The following is a 26,062-nucleotide window of genomic DNA, read 5'->3' as shown; positions in this document are numbered from 1 at the left end:
CACACACACACACACACACACTGGCCTACAGCCAACCAACACCCTTCAAAGCCCTGAAGCTGGGCCAGCACATCCATCCCGATCCAGGAAGGAATGGCTCCAGCCAAGGCAGCCTCAGGCCTAGATGATCCAGATTTTCTTCAGTTATTCTCCAGTGTGTGAAAGGTCTAGATTCTGACGGGGCATGGGAAGCAAGGCTTGGAGTAGCCAGATGGATGGACTAACTGACAGATTTGCCAACAGACTCACAGAAGCAAGGAGGGAGGGATGCTACTGCCTAGGAAAACTGAAGGGAAAGAGGCAATTTACTGGCAAACTCTGACCATTCCCACCCCCCTTCCTCACAGCCAAGCTGCTGCCCGAAATTAGGCTCAGTCTAGGGCCGGGGGAAGGACTCGGCTGCCTGCCCAGACCAGGGACCCAGCGTAAAGCTAAGCACAAGATGCTCCTGCTCACCCACACTCCTCCCGGCTGCCCCCTCGTTCACCTAAGGGCAACCTAGCTCATGCCCTGATTTATCCGGATAATTGTTTGCTCTCCCACACCTTGATCTCAACGTTCCTCCAGTCCTGCCTCTGGGAAGAAAGGAGAATTCAGAGACATCCATAGTGCAGACAACACTTAAGATTTCCCTCGAGTACCAGGGGAGATGCTGGGTTTTTAGTTCCCTCAAAAGATCTAGGTGAATACTTTAATTATTGATGCTGGTGCATAGAGGCTGCAGGCTCCAACTTTACACCTGGCATCCTGCTGAGCAACTCTGGGCAAACCCCATCCTCACCCCTCCTCTAGACCTGCTTCCCCATCCGTTCAATGTTAGCCTTGGAAACCTTGCAAGCTCCGGTGTTACCGGCTCTACACACTGCACTTGCCCCCTTGCTGCAGGAGATCAGTTTCCTAGGAATGGAAGGAAAAACTCCAAAGCACCTGGGGACTGCTGACCAGGTCCCTCTGTGCAGGCTGGAGTCGGGCGGGGGCATCTCACGGCACCAGGCAGGAGAGCAGGTCAGAGGCCAGACAATGGAGCCTCTTAGCTACTCTGGAACAACCTGGATCTACCCATCTAAGGCAGGCTAAAGGGACTGGACACCAGCGGGTTAGGGATGAAGCGGGAGCTTTGGGTGGAGGCTAGCCTGATCCACTGCTGGTCCGGTCACTGTGTCCCTCAGCACCTTCACTGGCTGCTCCGCAATCCCGGCTGTGTCTGCAGTGGAGAAGGAAGTAGGGAGAAGGTGGGCAGGTCTCAGTCTTAGCTAGAAGAATAAGGGAAGAGGCTCAAAACTGAGGCCTCCTCCCCACCATCACAGAGACCCCTTCCTAACTCTTCCACTCCAGTTCTCTGCACCCACATCCCCCCAGCCTCTGCCTCTGCCCAAGGAGGAGGGACCACACTCTCACACTCACAGTGATACAGTCACAAATATACATGCTAGCACACAAGTATTCAGCCCCAAGCAGTCACCCACACAGACACGTTTCCTCTCACACACAAACATATACACAAACACAGACCCCAAATACCCAAAAATCACATACACATGGACTGTGATACCTGGATACCATCATCACAAAGTGGAAAGCTACCATCCTTAACCCCTAAAATACTAAGCTTTTTTTTTTAACCTCAAATATGGTGATAATCACTTCTTTTGCCTTTTCTTCAGTTCTCAACTATCGGAATTAGACTGCATCTAATGACACTAGGCACATGTTTGCTGCTTATACCTCCAGTACAATCCCCAGCACACAGTAGGTGCTCAATAAATATTTGTGGAACGAAGGAGCCAGAGAGTTAAGAGATGTCCAGGGCTGGAGGCAAATTAACTCGCTGGTGTTTGATCCTTACCAGGTACCTCCTCAGACAGGAAAACTGTTCTTCACACAAACTGAGCCCTGACGCTGGCCTTACACTCTTCAGCTGGTCAACAGAGGGAGGAGGGACAGGGTAAGTAGATCAGAGGCCAGAGCTGCTGCCTGGGGCATCAGAACCCAGAAGCCGCGCCTCACAGTCCGTCTGCCCTTTTGTTGCTATATCAAAGACTCATGGGTTTGCAAAAGGACCCTACGAACAGTCCTCTGATCCTCCAGCCTGCCTGGGGCTCCACAAAGCATGGCTGTCTGGGGCGTTGGGTTGTCCAGCCCGCAAGGCCGTCCTACCAGCATCTCCAGCCCTGGAATCCTACTCCTTGTACTGGGAGCCCCGGTTCTTGGATCTACTCGCCGGCTCCGCAGCTGTTCCGCTATGTAATCTTGGTCTGGTCCCTCCCGCTCCAAAGCAGTAAGTGGAGCCACGCGGTGCTCAGGACCCTCTAGGCTCTTGCCATCTGGGTCCGAGGCTAGTTTAAGTGATAACCTCACTAGCTGCCCTCTCTGACTGGAGTGACACGTGGGGAAGGGAGAACTAGCTCAAAATGATTGGATATTTACAAGGAATTCAGTTGAGACGTGAGCCCACAGGGCCATGAAGACGCAACCCCGAGGGAAGGCGTGGACTAGGGTATGTGGGGGGTGGGAGAGGTGATTTCCCCCCACCCAGCCGGGACCCGCACATCTGCATCTGAATGGGATGGGGGAACTTGTCAAGGAGTCCTAACAGCACCGACACCTGCTGGGGAAGGGGACACAAAGCAAGGGCCCTCTGTAAGGGGCGACGAATTAATTTGGACAATAAGCCCCGCTCCGGCACCCTCAGAGGCCCCCACCGCGCCGCACACACACACACACACTGTTTGGCGGTACCCACACATCGTTTGAAATACGCTTTTCAGGGCTGCCGTGATTTTTAGGAATCGAAGGGACTGATTTAAATATCTTGTTCCCCCAATAATTCGCCTTTTCCAGTCCTAAGATCCATGTAACCGCAATTCCCAAGATACTTCTGCCTGCGTAGGCAGAAATGCCCCGGAGGTAAGACCATCCTAAGGCGTTTTTCCAACATCGGGGGAAACGAACACAGACCTCCAAGGCCCCGGCTTCCCAGGGCGAAACGCTCAGGACCCCTGTAGCAGCTGCTGTGAGCATCTCCCCAGCCGCCCGGGCGTGCGGGATCTGACGCGTAACCCTCGGGAGCCGAGCATATCTCCGAATAGCTGGACGGGAAGGAGGCGGGTACGGGCTGAAGACCGGGGCCCTGTCAAGCTCCTTCAGGAGGACGAAATTGCGGCGAGGAGGCTGGCGTGGCCGGGAGGAGGGCACCAGCTCAGACCCCTGACGCGTGGAGAAAAGCAAAGGCGCAGACAACGAGCGACTTCCGCTCTGAGTCCGTGTGGATCGAAAAGAGAGAGCTCCGCAGACACCCAGGACTCGGAGCTGAGAGCCGAGCGAGGGTCAGAAACAACCCCAGCGGTGTCGGCGCCCAGTCCATCCCGGGGACGCAGGCACCAGAGGAAAGCGCCTTCCTTCCGCCACGGTCCGAAGCCTCGGGGGCTCCGGAGCGGCCCCAGCCTCGGGCCGCCCTGCTTCTCCGCTACGAAAGGAGGCGGTGCCAGCTCCGCCCTGCGCCGCACCCACTAGCTCGCGGAAAAATTCGTTCCCTAAACCAGAGCTGGGAATCTCAATCCTCCCTGCATCTTTCTATATTGGTACGTCTATGCCGACCTTAAAGAACAGAATAATTCCGCTCCAAAACTCCAATTAGCATTTGTTTTGCTCTCAGATGCCCTGATAGACGAAGAGCTTAGGACGCTGAATTATCCTGTACGACCTCTGCCCACCTTTAGTTCTCTTTCACCGTTTCTCCGGAAATCTCAGAGCTCCAGCCCCAAGGTCAAATGTGAGCTGAGTCTCAGCATCCCAGTTGGTCCTCCTGGATGCATCACCAGGCCCCAACCCAGACAACCTTTTGAACCACGTATCGGAATAATTTAGGCGCAAACCCAAACTCGCCTCGCTTCTCTTGGCGGCATGCGCAGCGTTTGAGTTAAACTCCGACTCCGGTCCATAAAGACCCTAGCCGATCTGCTTCCTCACACCGCCCCCCTAAGCTTGAAATCCTACGAGGCACGCTCCACACGCAAATCTTTTCTCCCTTTTTCTTGCCGGGTCCCTCGTTTAAATAGCGTCAGCGCCTTTATTCGCCTGACCCTAAGCAGAGGAAAACCCGCCTGATCATCATTGTCTGGTCCGCGACCGGCCCCACCCCCGCCCCAATCAGTGTCACAAAACGCCCCTTTCAACAGATTCCAAACCCTCTTCACCCGGGCTCACCGAGCCTTCAACTTCATTAAGTGCGCGCTACGGCGGCGCTGGAGGAGGCGAAGTTTAAATAAACCGGAGCGGAGAGGGAGGAGGGGTGGGTTGCTAGTTGAACCGGAGAGGGAGAGAAGAGTTTTTGAAAAGGGGAAAAAAGTCATCAGGGGAAAAGCGCTTTGTAACCACGAAGACGCGCCCGCTGTGGCGAGAACAAATTGGATATGGAGGGGAAGTGTCCGCCCCCACCTCAGCTCCCGCTCCTGGGTGGTCCGGGGAGCCCCAGGAGAAAGAAAGATGGGGAGGAATCGGCGGTGAAAAGAATTAACCACTTTAATTGGGCTGCAAGAGAGAAATGGGGAGAGGCTCACCGATGTGCCCCGATCACCCAAACAAAATACCCTTCAGTAAAATAAAATAAAATAAAAATGAAATAAAATGTCTGCCTTTAGCCTTGGCTAAAAGATGTATGTCAAAGTTTGAGAATCAAGGCTGTTCTCAGCCATAGAAAGCAAATCTGCAAGATGGGGAAATTCTGCCCGGAAAAACCCCCTCCCTCTTCTGTGGCCTCAGGCCTCCCGGCGCCGGATGAAAAGGAATGAAATTGAACGAAATTGAACGAAATGAAGTGAAATTGACCAGTGAAATTCGCCAATTTTCTTCCCCTTTAAACTGCCCGCTCTCAGCAGCACTCTCTGAACCCCAAGCCGATTTCTTAGCATTTTTTTTCTCACCTGGAGACATGAAGGTGTGCCCTGGATATTTTCTTATTATTGTCACTGATCGTTGTAGCTTGCGGGGGCAGAGGCTCAGCTGTATCCACCCAAACAGCCAGGGAACCCACAAGAGCCGCTCCAGATGGAACGGCCTATTTCTCCTCCCAGGAGGCTGGGCTCCCTCCTAGGTAAGCCGACTTACACTGAACACCCATCCTTATGCACCCAGAGGGTGGGAGGGAGCCCACAGAACCTCTTACAGAACCTCTCTGGTCTGGGGGAGAAAAAAAAAGTCCCAGGACTCTACCATACAAACGTACAATTCCCTCAGTCTTCTCCTTGCCCCTCCCTACACTCCAGGCCCCAGGTGGGTCCTTGCCAGCTCTTAATTAACAGGTTCCCAGCCCACACAACCTGAAAAAGTTCTGAATTCAAAACACCCTGCCTTCTCCCCTGCCTTCAACAGTGCACATATCTCAACAATTCTTTTCTAGTATTTTTCAAGGCCAGTAATTATATCTGGCCCAGATCTGGCCTTCTTGACCCACGGGGAAACCAGGGTCTGAATCATTGGTCTGGGACCCCAAAGCTCCCTAGAAGCACCTGCCTGTAAGGATGCATCTCACTCTTCCCCAATCCTCTTATTTCTCGCTCTTCCTGATGCAGACCCTCTGCCACATACATCTACACCAAGCAGTAAGCATAGATAAATTCACACACACACACACACACACACACACACCCTTCACAAAGACACACTGAAGAATCCAGAAGGATCCACTGCTTCTCCTGGAAGTAGCAGGTGTGGAAATATCTAACTACATCATCAGATATGAATTCTGGCTGACTTAATTTTCTCTCTTCTACAGGAGAAACAAATTGGTGTCTTTTACTTGAAGCTCCAACCTACTATCTGGAACTGACATATTCATGGAAAATGAGACCATGTAAGCTATAAAGTGTTTTACTAAGGGCAAACACATGGTCATGTTCAAATGTTCAACCTTCCTCAAGTGAAAAGAAATGAAATCAAATTCAGCAACAGAAGTCAATGAAGCAGGCAGCCAGAGGCCATTATCCCAGTATCAGCAGACATTCCCTTTTTCCCATTGAATGTAACCTTACTTCTCCTGGACTATTCGATAAAATCATGGGAAGGTGGCTCCCTGCATTCAATCTCCCTCCACTCCTGCAGTCTCTCATCAAGATGGAGGAAAGGGCACCTCACCTCCGGCAGAGAGGCTGCATTTAACATATGCGCCTCGAACCTTGTCTCCATTGGGCAAGCGGTTAAGAGACTTAGAAGTCCCAACCCCTCTTCCTCAGCCCTGGTGTGTTCTTCTCACCCTGATCCTGATTCTGACCCTCTTCGTACAGGGTACTCTGTCCTCTACCTCTTCTTTCTTTCCTACTGCTCCTACTGCCTGAGAATCTGGCTAAAGCAGCCTGTATGGCTTCTCCCTGTCTGCCCCTCTCAAGTTCTCTACATCTGGTTCTCTGACCCTTTCTTCTTCCTTCTCTCTGTCACTTGTTTCCCAACACTCACCCCCAGCATGTGTCTATTTTCTGTGAAGGCTGAACTGCCTCTCACTGCACCTCCATATTCCTCTTTTTCTCCTATGACCGCAGTTGAATGTTCAGAGAAAAGAGCTAAGTAACCATCTTTGTTTCACCCCAAGCATCACCTCTCACCCAACACACTTGCAAGTCTGGCCACTGGGAGTTCCAGGCACAGGGCTTATGGAAGGCTCCAGCCAGCCCAATGGCTTTGCACTCAACTCTGGCAACAGGTTCCAGTTCTGAGCGTGGCTCAAGGGTTGGGGAGGTTTACCTTAACAGAGCAGGGCCTCACGGACTCTCTCCTAGTTCATAGTGCCCCTCTAAGCTTCTCGGGCTGGAGGAGAGAGGGGTTTCACAGTCTCCAATTCAGGCCTTTCACTCTAACTGTTCCATGTGCCAGGAGTGGGAGGGGGTGGCAGGGGGGAATGCAAAGAAGGCCCTACAATGGCCAGAGAGAGACCTCTCTCCTCTTAGGGACACAGAAAGAGATGGTGACAGAGAACAGAAAACACAGAGACACGTTCACAGACACACACAGAAATAAAAACACAGATATCCTGAAATACAACCAACGCCCCGCCCCTGCAAAAAAAGGACAAAAAGCAAGGCTACGTGACAACCCAGACAAACACAAACACAAGCTCCATAAAACCCCCCAACTATAGTAGCACAGAAAGACTTACAGAATATGCATCAGTAAACACTTTCACTCAAATTGTACTTAATGGGTATAGATAGTGTCCATGAGCACGAGGCACCCAGATCAGCCCAGGCCACGCTAAAGTCGAAACTGGAAGATGAGAATCCCCAGGTGCATTTGAAACAAAGCCTCTCTGCGGAACCCCAGGCAGAAACCTTCCTGTGACCAGAGCGAAAATGAAAGCGCTGGAGGGGTCACAGTCTTCCCAGAATCCTGGCCCCATTAACAGCCAAAGGCCAAGGCCACACTGTCCCCTGTATCTGATAAGCCCAAGCCCTCCTCTGCCTGCCTGGGCTGCCCAGGGCCCTTCCTCACTCCACTCTGCCTAGGAGTCCGGGAGGCCCCGGACTGGGAAAGGGGAGTGCAGACAAGCAGACAGAGCTGGTGACTGCTAGAGTTCACGTACATTTATTCAATTGACACCAATGGGGAGTGGGGTGGGGGGAGACAGGTTTTTCTTTTCTTCCACACAAACCTTCAGACAGTTTCACAAAGTCTCCCCAAGTGGAGAAGTCTAAATCAATGCACACCCAGTGGACAGAGAATGCAGATAGCAGCCCGCTGTACAGATATTTACACATAATTACAGGACCCCTGCCACAGGATGTGCCCTGGCCGCCCCCCGCCTCTCCAGTCCCTGACCCAGACCCTCCTCTCCCACCCCAACCTCATTGCCTTTAGCTACAATAAATATCCCAGGGCCTGGGACGTAGCAGACCGCTGAGAGGGCTGCTGGCCCTGGATGGCTGGACCCAGCCGGCCACGGGAAAGGGGTAAAGTTTCTTCAAAAGCGCCCCAACACAAAAGAGGGAGGATTTTCCTCAATGGAGTGGGATTCCGGGATTGCGCACGGATTGTGGAGACCCCTCGCTTCACCTGTCCGTTCAACTTCGCCTGTGTGGACATTGCTGTAGGCTTCCAAGAGAACGAAGTTCCTTGGAGAACAGCAAGGAAAAAAAAAGTTGAATTTTTCTTTTAAGCACAAAGCAGAGAATAGGTGTCTTTAAATTATAATATTGGACAATCAGGGCCTCAAAGTTGGGGAAGGAGTGTGGGAGAGGCAGAAAGGGAGACCTCTCTGCGAAGTTGGTGTTTCTGGCGGGATCTGCCGGGCCTGGGCGGGCACCTCTCCGGGAGAGCATTCTTCCGGGGCTGCCGAGAGGCGCAGAGACTGGGGAAAAGCGAAGACTTCCCCCTCACCCTTTTACTGCTCAAACTGGAACGGGATCATGGCCAGCGACCTCGTCGCATAGACCCGGGCCTCCCCCTGAGCGACGGAGCCCGCTTCGTCCCAACTATCGGAGAGATTCTGAGCGTGGAGCCTGAAGTGCTAAGTCACGCGCGCCGGCCCCAGGTCTGGAGACTCTTCATAAATAGACTCCCTGAGTTCCGCTGCGACCGCAGGAGCTCCCGGGAGAGGCTGAGGAGTGCGGGCTTCAGTGGCCCAGATCCCGACACGGTCAGAAGTGGCAGCCACTGAGGCCTGCTACTTTGCCAGCAAACGAGGGCCCTGAGGACAGGAGCGCGTCCCCGTGGTGCGAGAGGCGGATGTGGCCGGCCACTGGAGCTAGGGCTGGGGTAGTCAGCATGGCCAAGACCTGGGCCTGACCCCCAGGACCTGCCGCCGCCGAGAACGGCGATCCCGGGGAGCCCTCGCCCCCGCCCGGGGGTACTGCCCCGCCGCCACCGTGGCCCATGATGTGGTCTATAGAGAAGGAAGGCCTCTGCCCGGCCCCGGCGCCCCCGCCGCCCGCGTCCGTCTTGAGGCCCTGGCGCAGGAGCGCGGTGCCTGCTGCGGGAGGGCTCAGGGACGCGGGGTAGAAGGCTTTGGCGCAGCCAAGCTCCGCGCCTAGGAAGGCTGGCAGGCCTGAAGGGCCCGGGCCCGATCCTGTGCCCGGCGCAGGGGCCGGAGCCGAGGCTGCGCCCGCGAACACCGAAGCCGTCGGCGGTCCGGGTGGAGGCGCCGCGGCACGGCCTGGGGGTACCGACAGCTGGCAAGGTGCAGCGGCGGCGGCGAAAGCGAAGGCGTGCGGGTGTGGATGCGGGTGCGGAGCCGGGCCCGGCGGGGGTGCGCCGTAGGCCGGGAGCGCTAGCCCGTAGCCGTAGCCGTAGGCGCCATAAGCCGCGAAGCCCGGCAGGAAGGCGCCGGCGTCCCCCGCCGCCGCAGCCCCGCCGCGCAACAGCAGCTCAGGGTGAGGGTGCGTGTGTGGATGCGGCGGCGGTAGCGGCTGCCGCTTAAAGCGCTTGCGGCGCCGCAGGAAGCTGCCGTTGTCGAACATGTCGGCCGACTCCGGGTCGAGCGTCCAGTAGTTGCCCTTGCCCGGGTTGCCCGGCTCGCGGGGAATCTTGACGAAGCAGTCGTTGAGCGATAGGTTGTGGCGGATGCTGTTCTGCCAGGCGGGGAATTTCTCCCGGTAGTAGGGGAAGCGGCCGCTGATGAACTCGCAGATCTCGCTCAGCGTCAAGCGCTTCTTGGGGCTCTGCAGGATGGCCATGGTGATGAGCGCGATGTACGAGTAGGGCGGCTTCACCAGCGGGCTCCGAGTCGCCGCGCCCCCCGACGGCGGTCCGGGCCCGGGCCCCGCCGCGCCCCGGGCGGCCGCAGTGCCTGGCCCTGGGCTTCCCGCTGCGGCCGCCGCCCCTCGGGGCGCTAGAGCGCGGGGCTCGCCGTCCGAGCAGCCGCCGGATTCCTCCTCGTCGTCAGCGGCGTCCCCCTCGGCTTCCTCTGGAGGAGGCTCGGGGCCGTGGGGGAGTAGGTCCCGGGGGGCGCGGGGTCCGGAACGGGCAGGGGGCTCCCCCCCACCGCTGCCGCCGCCGCCGCCCACCACGTCTATATCTGCGTCGGCCTCGGACAGCGCGGCCGGGGAGCTCTCGGAGGACATGATCTCGCAGCAGCAGCTGCCCAGGGTCATGGTGCCGCCGCCGCCACCGCCGCTCTCCGGCTCCGCTCCGGCCGCGGCTCGGGCTCCGCCGCGCTGCCTCTGGGGCGAGTGTGTTTTGCGCGCGGGCGGGGAGGGGGCGGGGGACTGAGGCTGGCAGGGAGGGGTGTCCCCCAGCTCCGCAGCGCCCCCTCGTGGCCCACTCGGCCGCTCTCACCTCTCGATGAGCACCCGACTGGGGGCGGCTCTCTCCGCTGCCCTGGGAAACCGAGCGGGGGCCTGCGCCCCGGGCGCGGGCGGAAGGAGTTGAGGCCTTCCCTTACACAGCCGGTCTCGGCCCCCAGCCGCCCCCCTACCCCGGGAGGGGAGGTCGGTAAATTAGTTCTTCCCGCCTGGCGGCAGCCTAAGGCGGAAGAACGCGAGCCCGGGGCGGAGCTCCCTGAGCTGGGTGGGGCGGGGGCGGGCGGAGTGCCTCCGCGGAGGGGCCCGGCGGGAACAAACAGCCGCCGCGGCGGGAGCGCGGATCGGGTGGCTCGAGGCGGGTCCTCCTTTCACCGCAGATCCCGCAAACCCTCCGCTCCCTGGGGCCGCTGCCTTCAGTGCGCTTAGCCCTGGATGTTAAGGTTCACGCGGGCTCCAGCCGGAGGTGGGAGTAGTAGCGACAGTCCCCACCCATCATCTCCCCAAGGCAGCGCCCGGGCCACCAAGGCCGAAGCGCAGTTGGCGCGCCAGCGGAGCCTGAGACGCCCGGACCAACGCCGCCGGAGGGGGGCCCGAAGGAGCCCGAGCGGCTTCCGGCCCAAGGGCAGTCGCACTTGAGTGATCGCGAGGAGCACACTTGGCGTTCTCAGCCTCGGGCCTCGGAGAGGTGAGAGATTCCGGCTGCGCCCCTCTCCTCCCCTCCAAGGCCGGGACCCCGTCACCCATCCCGTCGCCGCGCCGCGTGGCTCCAGACGCGGCAGTGTGTGCGGGGAGACCCGGGTAGCGCTCCGCCTGCCCGCCGCCCGCTTCCTAGAACTTTTCCGGGGCGCTTCGGTTGTATTTTGGGAGCGCGGACCGGTCCATCGCCGAGTTTGCCTGTATCCGACCTTTTTCTGTCTTGGTATCCGTTTGTCTCACTCAAGCCCTGTAACTCTGTGTTTCTCTCGCCCTCGGTGAATCTCTGCCTCTGTTTCCTGTGGAAACTCTGCATTTATCTGGATGTCTGTTCGTGGGTCCGAGAATCCCTCGCTCGATTTCGTCGTTTCTCCCACCCCCAGTCGCACTGCAGGGCCACTAGCCCTCCTCCCCACTCCCCTCTTTTCTGGCCGGTCTTGCAGGCTCTACAGACAGGCAGCAGGACCCCCACCGAGACGTCCGTCAATGAACCCTGACCTCAACCGCAAGCCAATGTTGCCTTCATCTCTCAGGATCCTGTGCACACAGTGTTGGTCCTGTGCCCTTTTTCTCGCCAGCTGGGGTCCTGCCCATAGTCCTCCTGCTCCCCTGGCCTCCCCCCAGGAACCCAGCAACCAGTAGCTCCAGCTCAGACTGGGCCCATCTCAACCTCTGGGGGTGACAGGGGAGATGGGCGCTGGACGTGGTCAAGTACTGAGCCGATGGACGGGCTGCTGCCCCGACAGCGCCCCGCCGTGGTCAAAGCTCGGGCATGCGAGGCGCGAGACCCGGCTGCGCTCAGCTGTCACAGGCTGTAGGACAGTCAGCAACTTACTTCCCCCTTCCAGCCTCAGTTTCCTGCTCTGAATAGAAGTTAAGAGCCCCTGGCGCCAGGCTGCTGGGATCCCAGTCCTGGTTTCACTACTTACCTGTTCTGTAATATGTTGCTATAAGTCTTTGTGTCTTTGTTTCTTCCTCTGTAAAAATGAGGTTGAAAACAGCTACCCTCTGACTAATGTGTAAATGTAGCCATATCATTCTAGGCTACTTACAAAGGAGGGTATTGAAGGCACTTTGCAGACTCTTGGGGAGAGAGAAACGGGTTAGGGGTGGTATCACCTCCCACCTGGGTCTCAAACCAGGGTCTAGCCCTGGACTGGGTTACTGCTGCTATCTAATCCTCTCCGGTGCTGAATTAGGTCCTCTGTAGATAAGTGCTGGGAGTGGGGTGGGAGGGGATTTGCAGCCCCTGCAGGCTGTATCTCAGTAGGGTCATGTGAGGGTGGATGAAATCTCCCTTTCACCCAACAGTAGTCTCCAATGTAGTGTATTCCACAGGTGGGGCAACAGAAGCCCGCGGTGGGCGGGTGAGGACTCAGTCTCTTACAACATGATAGAGCATGGCCAGGTGCACCCTTGTCATGGAATCCTCATGATAGGGTTCTCCATCCTCTCCAGCCATCCGGCTAGGAGCAGAAGAGAGTGGAAGGCAGGTCTGGCTGCTCATATCCCGTGAGAGCACGTCCACTGGGCACCCCTTTCTGGGACCTCAGACCAAGGGGATCCACCCAGTATGCTGGGTCTGCATAAAAAGACTGTCCTTGGGAAAAAGAAGAGATCCGGTCCTCAAACCATTGTCAGGAAATTGGACAGGGACTAGTGGCCCTGGAATCAGAATTTCCTAGGTGATAGGTCCCTCCGGGGGCAGGGGGAAGGCCTTGGAGAGAAGTATTGATATTTTGCATAAGTCCAGATAAACTCAGATACCCAGCATTGCTAGATTTAGCAGATTTATTTTATCTGGCAAACTTACACACACCCCAGGCTTGCTCATTACTACGTGGAGCTCTCTCTGACACTCACCATCCACCACATACACACCAGCTCCAACCCAGCTCAGCTCTGCTAATGTCTAAGTAAGTGGAGGGAAATCAGCATTGACATCACGCTTCTCCGTCTCACTTTCTAAATGTCTTCATTTCTAAAACGGCAAACGTGAACCAGTAGCTTCTTTCTTTGCCAGCACTCTCTCCTGGCTCCCCACGCTCCAGCGCCCTGCCCAAGTTCAGGGTAAGACTAGCGGAGGCATTTGTTGCCCAAATATCCTGGTTCTTGCTCCAGTCAGGACTCTACTTCTCTATAGAGCGGCTGCAGCCACCAGCCCCCACCTCTGCCTGGCCCTGCTGCACACTCCATGCTGCTGAGACCCAAGTTAAGGAAAGGGGACATGGCCCCCCAACCCATTCTGGAAGGTGATTCTTAAGAAATTCTCCAGATTCTTAAAAACACACACAGTTTTATAGGAGTGGAAACTGAGGGCCAGGAGATCCAGTGACTTGCAAGGCTTTCGAAGGGCCCCCGAGTTGAGTTGGGCCCAGATGTCCAGGCTCCCAGTCTAGAGCTCCTCTATTTATCCAAGTAACTCTGCTTAACCCCTGGACGAGCTCGACTCTTGCCTGGGGAGGGGTGTTTCTGGGAGCCTCTCATTCTTCCCAAGGCTCTGGGCAAATTTGTTTTGAACAATGCCAGAAGTACATGCACTGGGGATGGGAGAAGGGCGACCCGGTATTCGGGATTCGTTTAGTTTCCTGCCCGTCTCCCGTGGCTCCAGGCTTTCCCATCTGCAGGCTCAGCCTCTCTGACGTCTTCGGGTCGTGTGTGCGTCCCCGGGTGAGTCTGTCACTGCGCTCCGCGAAAAACTGGGTGCTCTCCCAGAAGCCCGGGCACCAGCACCCATGCCTGCAGCCTCCAAGAAGCAGGAGGCGACAGATTTAGCAGGTCTTGGTTACAATGTCACTGGTAGTTCCCAGTCCCCCTCCTTCCTCTATCTCACTGTTTAGCCACCTCCCCTGAGCAGCTCAGAAACGATTGGGAGGATGCGTTTGGGGGGCGCCTGTTCAGGGGTTTTCCACTCCAAAATGTTCGGAGCACCGGGGAGAGGTTGTTGCGTGTTTATTGCGATGTGTTGCTGTCAATGGCGTCCCTCCCCTCAAGCTCCTCCCTTCCCTTCTTTTGCTCCCTGTAGACGTGCTGTTCTCCTCGCCTCGCGGGAAAGGAGAACTCTCGGATGGTTATGAGAATGTAATTAAGTCAATCGCAAAACCGGCCGACAGCGGCGCTGAGCTTGCTGGAGGCGGGGGCGCAGCGCGGAGATTTCCCTCTGCCTTCCCAGGATTCGAGGGCTCAAGTGCAGCGAGCGCGGAGGTCCGCCCTCGGTGCAGCCGGGCTGCGAAGCTCCGCCTGAACCGGGCAGGGGACCCCACGCCTGCACACTTCTCTAATTTTATTCACAAACGTGGCCAGGCTCAGGGAAAGCGACGAGACCCGCGCAGCCACCCCCTTTTCCCGTCCCTCCCTGTGGCCGCAGCGGGTTCATCTCCCGACCCCTTTCTCCTCCACATCTTCGCCTGCTCAAAGGCAATCGGCTCTCTTGGCCCTGAGTGGGAGGCGGGAGACTCCAGATTGTGTGACCTGCAGGGGCGAACTGCAGGCGGCGGGGCTCCCCACACACGGGAGTTCAGGGAGACGCCGGCCCCTCTTCGAGCACAGAAACGGCAGGGCCTCCGCGTGCGCTCTTTCACCCCCAGGCGCGGGCTCAGGGGTCGGCGCCTCTGCGGCCCCTCACAGCTCGGGTACCCTCCACCTCCTGGAGGAAAAGTCTTTCTCTTCTTCCAAGTGTGCACGGCCACCGCCCCCTGGCTACGTGGTCGGGGCCCCCGCGAGCACCCTCCGGCCGCAGCACTGCGCGGTCGCTGCTGTACCAGGGCGCCTCGGAGCCTGTGCACTCCCGTTCGTTCGCGGGAAGAGGGTTGCGGGCTTAGGAGAGGGTGAAAACAGCGCGGCTCCCAAACCGCCCGACTTGGGGCGCCGGCTTCGCAGTGACCAGGGCAGGCCCCACACGCGTGGGAGATGTGCCGCCGGGCCAGGGGAGTAGGGAACGCTTCCAGGTGTGGCAGAGCGTGGGCCTCAGGTCAAAGTGCCCTGCTGTGTAAGTGCGTCCTGTGTTGCCGGGTCCGCGCGCGTGTGACTGCCCCTCCGGGCGACGGTGGCTTTGTGTGCCCAAGTACGTCCGTGAGCGACTGGCGCCGGTGCCGAGTTCTCCCTTCACGACCGCACATCTGTGATGGGGACAGCCCTGGAAGGCTCGCCAGCCAGGCCCACAGCTCCGCCTCGGGTCCTGAAGGGGTGCGACCTGGTCGGGGGCTGCAGACCCACTTCGGGCCACAGCGTGACCCCGGCAGGGAAGGAGGATGTGAGAATGCGAGCCTGGGCAGGGGGCTGCGACAGTGGCGAGGAGAGGGAGGAAGAGGGTACAGGGGCTTCGAGCGGAGAGCCAGGAAAACTGCAGCGGCCGCCTCCTTCCTCCCCATTCCTCGCCGCCTGCGAGGGCAGCAGTGCCTCGGGAACCGGACGGCCTTTCGCAGACCGGAATTGGGGCGGCGAGGGGGGTGGGCGTGCAGAGCCGTCCGAATTCGGTCCCCTACCCTATACACACGAACGCACACACACGCAGTCACGTTTAGCCTTTCGGAGCCCCCGGCAGGGTAACTGGTGAAGCGGTAAGCCCCCGCGCGGGCGGGGAAACATTGCCGGGCCTGAGCCTTCCGAAGCTGCTGCGGAGTCACATAAGCCCCGCAGAAGCCGAGCGAGGGGACCAGCGGGAGTTCTGGCCCTGCGGCGCGGACGCTGGTGACGGATTCCTGGGAAGCAGCGACCTCTGGAGGAACCGCGCATTCACGCAGAGAGGCAGGAACTGAACGACCGTGTCTGGGACCAAAGCGCCCCTTCCCCACCCCACTCCTTTGGCAAAGTCACCCAGAGACTCAACCTCCAGACTCCTCTTTGCGCATGCTTGCTTCCTTTCCCAGCCTGTACCCAGGCTTCAAATCCTGGCTCAAATCCCGCCTTCTCCAGAAAGAAGCCTTTTTGAGAACCCAACTCATCTTCCCCTCTTCCTGCTCTGAGCTCCTCAGAACCTAAAGCCTGAAACCTCTACTCCAGCAGTACACTGCACTACACGACCCACCTGCTTCCTGCCTCCCCTTCTTCAAAGAAACCATTAGTCCATCCACTCCACCCACCCTTTGCATTCCTCGCTGGATGTGCTGTTTTTCTTCCCCACCCCACCCCACCAGTAAATAAAGAATGAAGTCATTTATCCCAAAATTGGACTGTAGATTTTCAAAGTTCCTTTCCCAGATGGGGAAATAGAGACCCAGAGAGCGGCTTACTTGCCCAAGGTCACACAGCAAATCGATTGCAGAGGTGGAACCAGATCCCTAGTCTCCCATTCCTCAGCCCAGAGCCCTCTCCATTTCACCGGAATGGGGAGGGAAAATGCAAGAAGGAACACGTGTGTGTGTGTGTGTGTGTGTGTGTGTGTGTGTGTGTGTGTGTGTGTGTGTGTGTGTGTGTGTGTGTGTGTGTGTGTGTGTGTGTGTGTGTGTGTGTGTGTGTGTGTGTGTGTGTGTGTGTGTGTGTGTGTGTGGTGAGGCAGGGGGCGGGTTCCTGTTCCAGGACCGGGTAGTAGGAAGGAAGGGAGGGCAAAGTTGCCCTGGAAGGTCAGACTCTTCCTTCCCCCAGCTCCCAAACCACTTTGAAGGGCTGCATATTTCAGGGGTTGGCTGAGTGTCTTACATCAGCAGTCACGTCTGCTGGAGGCTGCAGACAGCTTCAATTCAGGCAAATACCACCCTCCCCTCTGCCAGGGAAAAGGAGAGAGTGGGCATTAATAAATACCCAGAGGATGTTTCTGAGATCCCAGGCCAGCAGGAGGAGGCCTTCTGGTGCTTGCAGTTAGAAAGTTAAAGGAGAAGCTGTGGGAGAAGGGTGGTGATTTGCATGTAATTTGTATGAGGCTCCAATGATACCTGCCTGGCAGCCTGAGGCCTCCTCAGAGACGCTTTCCTACTGGGTATCATGTGCTTCTCTGCACAGGCTACCAGGCAGCCTGGCCCCTGCCTGCTTGTCCAGCCTCATTGCCAACCCCTGCACTACACTACCTCTGATTTGCTTTTTCTCACCTCTTCAGCTTTGCATGCAGCTCATTCCTTCCTGGCTCATTCCTCCTAATCCTCTGTGCATTTCAAATGTCAAGTTTTATAAGCTGCTTCCCCCGATAACACCCCACACTGGCCAGGCTATGAGGGGCTCCTGCCTCTGTTCTCACAAAATGCTAATTCCCCTCTCTTGTCATGATTTGTTTTCTAGTCCGTCACCCTCTGTAGACTGTGAGCTCCTTGAGAACAGGCATTATATTGTCTTCATCCTCATCTTTCCTTCTATATAAAATGGGGACAATAATGTACCTACCTCATTTGTTGTTGTGAAGATTAAATGAGATAATGCATAGAAGGCACTTAGCCCAGTGCCTGAAACTTTGAAAGAAGCTCAATAAATGTTTCTTATCACTATCTTCATCATCATTAAACATTCTGCCTCCTGCCAGGCACAAGATCCAACACATAATAGGTACTCAATTAATGTTAGATATGTGGAAACTGAACGAATGAGTGAATCATACAACATTTTCTCACTCTGCGACTCTAGATAAGGTTGTATCTAGCTTATGTCATCAACAGAGATATGCGTTCTCTAAGGTCAGACATTGTTTCTCCCCCATCAGTCCCCATCCCTGAAGGGAGGAGAATGTGTGCCCCCCATCAGAGAGAGTTATTCCCTGGTCCCTGACCCCAGCAGTCACTGGATTTCTCTCTCATGCTCTCTACCTCAGTTTCCTTCTTTTAAAATGGTTCTGACCAATCAAACCAGCCGAACCCTGCCAAAGTCTCCCAGGAGCTCTCCATTGCTTATGAGACAAAACTCAATCTCCTTAGCATAGTGAGCCGAACATGTTCAGTTTTGAGATGTCCCACCTCTCTGTTGGGTAACACCTCCCCTCCTGTATTCCATGTGGTCCTGATGGGACTGTCCAATCTCTGTACCCCTCACACTTACCTCCAGGAGCAGACAGGCAACCTGTCTGGATCAAACATAGCATTGCCCATCCAAGGCCTGGTGATAGGTCTAGGCAGGAGTAAGTGACCTAAGCTGACCCAATCAATCACTCCTTCTACAAGATTCGATATATAGACTCTGAGACGCCAGGATATAAGGACTCTGGGGCTCTGGGAGGGGCGCTTCTCCTTTTGGATCAGAAGATTAGCACGTAGGCCTAGCTGCCAGCAACCATCCTTCCTGTCCTGTGGAGAGAGCTGTTTGACAGCCCATCCACAGAAGAAAACACCCTAAAGGGACACAGCTTAGTAACAATGTTCAGTCCTCTGGCTCTGCCTGAAACTAGAACCCTTAGACTTCCCACATATTCTAAAGATAATTCCCCTTTTTTGCTTAAGGTCGGTTGCATCAAATTTCTGCTTGGTTGAGTTTAACTTCACAAACAGCGGAGCCACGGGAAAGAAGGATCCTGGGTTCCTGAGACCATTGAGGTGCCACGCCATCCTGAACTGCCTGCACAGACTTTTATGTGAAAAGGAAACAAACTTCAATCTTGGTTAAGCCACTGTTGTGGAATTTTCTTTGGTTGGCGAGGTTCCGGGGGAGGGGTGTCTGTTACTCACAGCTGAACTTAACCCTAATTAACACAGGGAGGGGTGGGGAAACGTCCCATAGACATAAAGGCCTGGTCTGGGGTGTTAGCCTGGAGAATAAAGGGCTCGGGGCTGACACAGCTGCCATCTCCAAACCTCTGCAGGGTTGACCTGGAACACAAAGGCCAGGGCAAAAGGGAGCCTGAAGGTTGTAAAGAGACTCAATTTCTGTGACTCCATGGAAGGAAAGAATTCCAACAGGGCTGTCCCTCAGAGATTCGATCTGCTGCTTTGATGGTAGTGAGCTCTGCATCGCTGGAAATGCATGAGTAGAGGCTGGATAATCACTGGGCAGGAATCTTAGAGGCATCCAGGTGTAGCAGAAGGAGTACAGGTCTTAGAGCTGGGTCTTAATTGTGCTCTCACCACTCTTAGTCTCAAATAATCTCAGCCTCAGTTTTCTCATTTGTAAAGTATCCAGATAGCTGGGTTGGAGACAGAGACCAAGGGAATTTCCTAGCGCTACCTTGCAGGGATTCCTGAGACCCAGTCAGTACTCTAGTTGGAACGAACTATGAGTCAGGAGGCCTTCGTGAGGTTCCTCGCTCTCTTCAACCTTGACATTTTTGAGCATGCCTGCTCCAAGCTGCCGAGAGAATGCACCTCCCCCTGGTTTGTCCGTGAGACTGGAGAAGAGCAGTTGCACCTGAGTCCCGAGGCCTGGGATCTTCTCCCAGTCCTGCCCCTTTCTTCCTGTGTAACCTCTGTCCCTCCCAGGTCCTCAGTATCCTCATCTGACATGTGAGAAGTGCATCTTCTGTTCTGGACAGTCTGGATCCAGAATCAGGGCTCTTTTTTTTTCTTTGACTGCGTTGGGTCTTCGTTGCTGTGTGCAGGCTTTCTCTGGTTGCGGTGAGCGGGGGCTACTCTTTGTTGCAGTGTGCGGGCTTCTCATTGCAGTAGCTTCTCTTGTTGCAGAGCACGGGCTCTAGGCGTATGGGCTTCAGTAGTTGTGGCACACGGGCTCAGTAGTTGTGGCACACGGGCTTAGTTGCTCCGCGGCATGTGGGATCTTCACAGGCCAGGGCTCGAACCCGTGTCCCCTGCATTGCCAGGTGGATTCTTGACCACTGCACCACCAGGGAAGCCCCACAATCAGGGCTCTTAACTACTGTGCCCTACCTATAATTCCAAGTGTGAGCAATTACCATTCACAGCAATACTAATTATCATGTTTCTGCACAGCCTGGCTTTACCCAGGTTCTTTCTCATTCTGGCCCAGGTCAGCCCCGAATGGCACGCTCTCAGCCACATGAGCTGAGGTCACAGGTCTGGGTTGACCCCCAAGGTTCCCAGGCTATGGAGGGATTTGCTTTCAGCCAGGAGTTTGTCTCCCCTTAGTCACATGCTTGCCTCTCAAGGGGCTCTGTTTGATCTTCCCTTGTCCACTCTGTCTCACAAAGCAGGGGCTACTCAGATTTGGGGCATTAGAAGCAATGAAATGGGAAATCCGAGGCCAGAGAGGAGCAGATCTTAGAATGTGATTCTATGATCAGGAAAAGGGAGTCATGACTGGAGCCCGGACGGGGAGGGCCAGGAGGGGAGATGGCAGCATCTGACAGGAGGCCTGGAGGCTGGAACAGTAGAGGTCCAAAGAGCTAGCTCCCTGCACCTGTCAATAATGCCCAGGGCTTGGGGGCTAGAAGGGAGAAGGGGCCATCACCCTGCACAGGTTGACGGCCAGAGCACAGACCCCACCCAGGTGGAGGTGGCAAGTGCCCGGCCTTCCCAAATCCAGAGGCCAAAGCATCTGCGGGAAGGCCACTGGGGAGGAGGGCAGTGAGGGTTGAGAGGTGAAATTCTGACCCCGTCACTAAGGGTCCCTTTGATAAATAAAAGAGGACAATTGCCAAAAGAACCATTGTGACCACACAGGGAGGTTGGTGTCTTGATAAGGGCTGTGTGGAAATGCACTTCTAGGAAGTTTTCCTGCAAATATACCTGCACACATGATATATGTACGAGATCTCATTGTGGCTGGTTTGGGAATGTCAAAAGGTTGGAAACAATGCAAATACCCATCAATAGTGGGTTTATTAGCAAATAATGGCACATCTACATAAGGGAATAGTATGCTGTGTAAAATAGAATAAGGAATTTCTTTATGTATTGATTTGGAAAGAGTTCTAAGATATATTTGGGGGGGGGGGGTTGCTGTTGTTTGTTTTTTTGGCGGTGCCATGCAGCATGCGGTAACCTTAGATCCCCAGCCAGGGATGGAACCGTGTCCCCTGCAGTGGAAGTGCAGAGTCTTAAGCACTGGACCACCAGAGAAGTCCCCTAAGATACATTGTTGAGTGAAAAAAGTCAAGATACATGACAGTGTAAATATTATGCTTCCAATTGTTTTTTTAAGGAGAAAATAATGTGTGTTTGTTTTGTTTTGTATATGCAACAAAAATATCTAGAAGGATGAATTAAAAACTAATAACTGATTACCCGTTGGGGCAAATACGGAACACAAATGGAAGAAAGACTTTTCATTGAATACTTTTTTATACTTTCAAAGCCAAGTAAATGTATTGCCTATTTAACAATTAAATAAATACTTTAAAATAAACAGTGGAATCATTCCAATAATTAAGGCTGAGTGTGCAGCACATAAGAGTAATAAAAACCATTACTGTGCACTGAACAGTTTCTCTGGGCTCCATCCTGAGGAAATGGGTGGTGGCTGCAGTGTGGAAAGCAGGGACGTCAGAGCCCCACCTAGTGGGTACCTGTGAGCGTTGGCCTGCCACCCTCAGGCAGAGCAGTAGGGAGTCTGGAAGCTAGGACCCCAGACTTCTTTCCTTCCTTGCCTTCCTTCTCTTCTGTTCCCAGCCCTCTGTCCTTGGGACCTCTTGGTCCCACCTAAATGGCTTTGGAAGTAGTCAGACTTTTTCAGTTTGCCAATCTGGACAAAGATTAGGATTGAGGAAAGGGGATTTCATAGGAACTGGAGCAGCAGACTCTCCCCTCCCTTCCTTCAAAACCCAAACTAAGCTCACCTCCTCCAGGAAGAATTCCTTGTGAAACTCACCAAGCCCCAGCCCCTCCTCAACTCAGGGAGGTGGTCTGATGCCCAAGATGGGGCCTGTGTCTCCCTGAAGCAGGGTTCAGGCCTCTTGTCTCTAATTCTCTTCATCCTCTAAACCCCAAGTCCAGCCTCTAGACAAGGGATATCTCAGGCCACAGCCAGGTGTGCCCAGCCCTGGCCAGGCTGCCCAGTGAGGGAGATAGTGGACAGAAAAGACACAGACCCTGTCCTGGTAAGCCCCCAGCCAGGCGGGTCAGAATATCCTTACCCACGGTCGCAGTGGCTTGATTGGTTACAAAGGCCATCCCACCCAGGCAGAGAGGCCAGGGCACATCCCCCCTGTTTCAAAGGAGCCTGAGGCTGGGCTCAGGGCAGAGACCCAAACTGGTGAGTGACCAAAGTGACCTAATAGCTCCCTCATCTTGTCAGCACTCTGCACACTCTATTGTCACCCGCTGATACTGGACTCTTCTGAACAGGGCAGTGTCTGATTCAGCTCTGAGTCCTCAGCTGGGGAGGGGCACACAATCAGGGACCTTGGAGAGAGTTGTGAATTGCTGTGAAGGACAGAGAAAGGAAATGCCTTGTCTAAGTGTGTGACCTGGGACTAGACCCCAGATTTCTGACCCCAGCCCAGCACGCTTTCTTCTCTTTCCCTCTTACAGAGTGGCTCAATCCTCTGCACCTAGGACTGCCCACCCCACCCACTTTCCAAGCCCTTCTACAATGGGTCAGCATCAAGGGCTGCCAAGAAGAATGGGGGAGGAAAGGAGATCTGGGAGGGCTACCCAGGGGAGGTGGGAACTACAGCCAGTTTTCCTCTTCTAAAACAAATCACTGGGCTCCCCATGAGCAAGTGCCTTTCAGCCACCAGAAGCCACCCCCAGCCCCAAATAGCATCCAAATGGATCCTGGCTTCCTTCCACTGATTTCCGGCTCAAATCAGGTGCATACAAGGTGGCCAATAGGTGGCGCTTTTGTCTCCACAAAATTAATGAGGGGAGAAGGGGGGAGAGAGAGAGGAGTTCAGGCAAAGGGGAGAGAGAGGGGAAGTGTCCAAGAGGGAGGAAGTGGAAAACTGGAAGAAAAAGGAAACCAGAACTTGTCATTTGGCTTGGAAAAGTAGCTTTCAAGATCAGGACTGTGGGTGTGAGTTGGGGGGACATGGATATTGGGGTGAGCTGAGGAATTTTATTGGTGTCTGGGGCTTTCCATCTAAGTTTCCACCTCCACTGGCCTCTTTCTCAGAGGAAGAGAATGACTTTGGAGCCAGGTGAAACTGGAGTCCAGTTCTGAGTCAGTTACTTTGCAGCTTGACCTGGGTAAGTCACTTAACCTTTATGAGCCCCAATTTCATCATCTATTAAGTGGAGCTGAGAATTCTAATAATGCCATCCTGCATTCCAGGAATAAACTGTACTTGCTTGATTGTGCATTTTTGTAATACACTACTGGCTTCAATTTGCTGATATTTCATTGAGGAGCTCTGCATCTTCTTTCATATGTGAGAATGACTATTTTGCGTGTTCACCCCTTCTTTATCAGTTGTTTTTTTAAATATAAATATATTTACTTATTTACTTATTTATTTTTGGCTGCACTGGGTCTTCGCTGCTGCACGCGGGCTTTCTCTAGTTGCGGTGAGCAGGGGCTACTCTTCGTTGCCGTGCATGGGCTTCTCATTGCGGTGGCTTCTCTTGTTGCGGAGCACAGGCTCTAGGCGCACAGGCTTCAGTAGTTGTGGCATGCGGGCTCAGTAGTTGTGGTTCACAGGCTCTAGAGCGCAGGCTCAGTAGTTGTGACGCATGGGCATAGTTGCTCCGCGGCATGTGGGATCTTCCCGGACCGGGGCTCGAACCCATGTCCCCTGCATTGGCAGGCGGATTCTTAACCACTGCACCACCAGGCAAGTCCCACTTGGTGATTTTTTAAAGACAGAATTGAATTAGGGTTTTGTTTTGTTTTTTTAACACCTCCCAAGGTGTCAAAATTCTTAAGGCACTCTATGACATGTAGCTTTCCAGACAATGAACTCTGTAAGGGCATAAACACTCCCGTATTTGTATCTGTATTGGCCTCAGAGCCCAGCACAGGGCCTGGCACACAGTAAGCCCTCAATGCTGTTGAATAAAGGAAAATTAAAGAGGCATTTTTGAAATAAAATCTTTCTGATTTTCCAGTTCAGTAGTGACCTTTCTAGTATTTCTGTGCAGACATTTTCCATCTTGTCCTCACTATTTCAAGATCCCAGGGACAGAGACCTATGTGGCAGAGGCAGGAATTGAATTCAGAACTCAAGAAGCACTTCCTGGCTTCAGTAGAGTAAGGAGGGTCCTCACCTTCCCTTCCGTGGACATTTTTTGGATTTAGAAGGAATTTTTCAAGAAGTGCTGTGAGGCAGGAGGAAGGGCTGTAACACCATTTGGAGCAGAAGAAAGTTTGCATTTTCATCTCTGTGGAGCTCTACTCCTTAGAGAACTGAGGGCAGGATCTTCGATAACCTGTTGGGCCCCGGGAAGGGACAATTTTCTTATTGGACCAGTGGGGACCTAGTCTCCACCTCCACCTCTTTCACCTCTTTCAGCTCTTTTGCAGATCACCACAAGGACTAAAAGTGAGAATGGGTAAGAAGGTGCCAAAGTACTGTCAACCCAATCATTATTCAGTACGTCAGGCACAATATTAGACACTAGGGATTCATTCACTCAGTCAGTCAGTCATCAAATATTAAGTGAAGGGCCACTATGCATCAGGCAAATTAGATCTGACTCTTGCCCACAGGGGTTAATAGCTGAGGGAGCAGGGTCTATCCAGGGTATTTCATACCAAGACTGTGCATACCTACTGCCCTACCTCCAAAGAGGGCCTTCCCTGCCTTCTCAGATTTCCTGAACCGGTCTTCTCTATGAGCTGCCTATGCTCCATGTTCACCCTCAATCACTGCCCTGGAGCCTTAAACTCTTGCATCTAAGAGAGGAGCACCAGGCACGTCCAACATGCAAATCACGTTCACCCGGGGCTCAGACACACTGGTCCCCTCCCCCGCCCTTCCCCACACCTCATCCAGGCCCTACTAGACTGAAAACCCTGGGGCAAAGGAGCTTGGAAAAGCCTGACGCTTAGCATTTGGGTCAGCACCAGAGAGCAGGATAGGGTCAAAGGCCAACTCCCTCCCTCATGCTGCAACCTCCTAGTGTCTGCTCAGTGCTGCCCTGTCCTTGGTGCTGGGGACAGTCATGAGTCAGCTCAGGTCCCTGCTGCCCCAGCTCCCAATCCAGCAGGGGAGGTAAAACAGGGGACATAGCTGATGGTGCAGACTCAGGCTTCATCCAGCGGGGCATGTATGGTTCTGCAGCCTGGTCCCACTCCTTAAAGTAGGGAGTAGACTTTTAAACTGAGCCCCAGCCTTGGCACGGTGCCTTTCCTCCAGAATACTGTGCATATACTAATCACCCGGGAATTTTGTTAAAATGTGGAATCTGATGATTCAGTAGATCTGAGTTAGAGCTTGAGATTATGCATTTCTAACAAGCTCCCAGGTCTCTGGGACCTGGACCACAGTTTGAGTGGAAGGCTCTAGACCTCTTGTCTCATTTCTCTGAGAACTGATTGGTAATGTCTCTTCCCCACGGATCCGTAAGCTCCTTAAGGCAGGGATCTTGCCCATTTGTTTAGTGATATATTCCCAGTGCTCGGCACATTCAGTAAGTCCTTGTTGGAGGAGTAGCCAGCGCTCCCTTATCCATGGGAGCTGGGAATAATCCCACACAGCAGACAAACCCACTGGCCAAATACACTCATTTGCAAGCCCCATCTCACCTCTACCAACCTCCGCGGCAGGTGATGGCATTTTACCAGGCCTACTATGTGCACAGCTATGGCTTAATTGCATCCTAATCCTACTTCATGAACCTCTGCCTAATAACTCACAAGGGGCTCACCCCATGTGGTGACCCAAGATCCTGAGCAAAGCTCCCCCACTGCCTCCCCAGACCACTCCCCCAAGTCACCAGCCGACACACCGGGCCCAGAGGAAGGTTTCTTCTTTCTTTTTAATTAAACTAGTTTTAATTAAAAAAAATAATAACCTAACAAGTCCCAAGTTTTCCATATGGTGGGGCAGCCCACTAACTCCCCTTGCAGTCAAGGAACCCCTGGTGCTGCTTGTCTCAGAGATGAAGAACTGTCCTCAGGGTCTGCAAGAGCTCAGCTAGGTGCGTCTGTATGGAAGGGGAGCGCTCTCCCAGTAAGAAACCGAGAACGTACAGGTAACTGGGGGGGTGCGGGGACAAACTTGCGGGGGGATGAAGGGACAACAGCAAGGGAGTCATAAACCTGGGAGTCTGACCTGGGTTTGACTCCTTGTCTTATAAAAACACCAGGGAAGGTTAAAGAAGTGAGGAGCCAGTCGGGAAGTGGCTTGAGATCGAAGGTCTGGCTTCAGAAGGCTTGGACTTCACCAGAAACCCGAGGTGAGGGCTCACAGGTGGTGATCCAGGGTCTCCAGACGTGGG

General features: G+C 54.5%; 2 protein-coding genes across 4 annotated transcripts in view; one reads left to right on the top strand and one right to left on the bottom strand.

The window, feature by feature from the left end:
- Positions 1-7,461: 7,461 nt before the first annotated feature.
- Positions 7,462-10,367, bottom strand: FOXD2 (forkhead box D2). Its single transcript, XM_079913312.1, has one exon. The coding sequence runs from the start codon at positions 10,074-10,076 to the stop codon at positions 8,625-8,627; it is 1,452 nt and encodes a 483-aa protein (XP_079769438.1). The 5' UTR covers positions 10,077-10,367; the 3' UTR covers positions 7,462-8,624.
- A 132-nt stretch (positions 10,368-10,499) lies between these two features.
- The window catches only part of STIL (STIL centriolar assembly protein), a 143,659-nt gene continuing 128,096 nt past the window's right edge, over positions 10,500-26,062 (top strand). For all 3 annotated transcript variants that reach the window (XM_079913263.1, XM_079913262.1, XM_079913259.1), the window contains exon 1: positions 10,500-10,911. The gene's annotated coding sequence lies outside the window, so the exon portion shown is untranslated. The remainder of the gene's footprint in view (positions 10,912-26,062) is intronic.

This window comes from Stenella coeruleoalba (assembly GCF_951394435.1).
Source record: "Stenella coeruleoalba genome assembly, chromosome: 1".
Taxonomy (NCBI): Eukaryota; Metazoa; Chordata; class Mammalia; order Artiodactyla; family Delphinidae; genus Stenella; species Stenella coeruleoalba.
The sequence above is the reverse complement of the archived record's forward strand: the minus strand, read 5'-3'. Positions and strand labels throughout refer to the sequence as shown.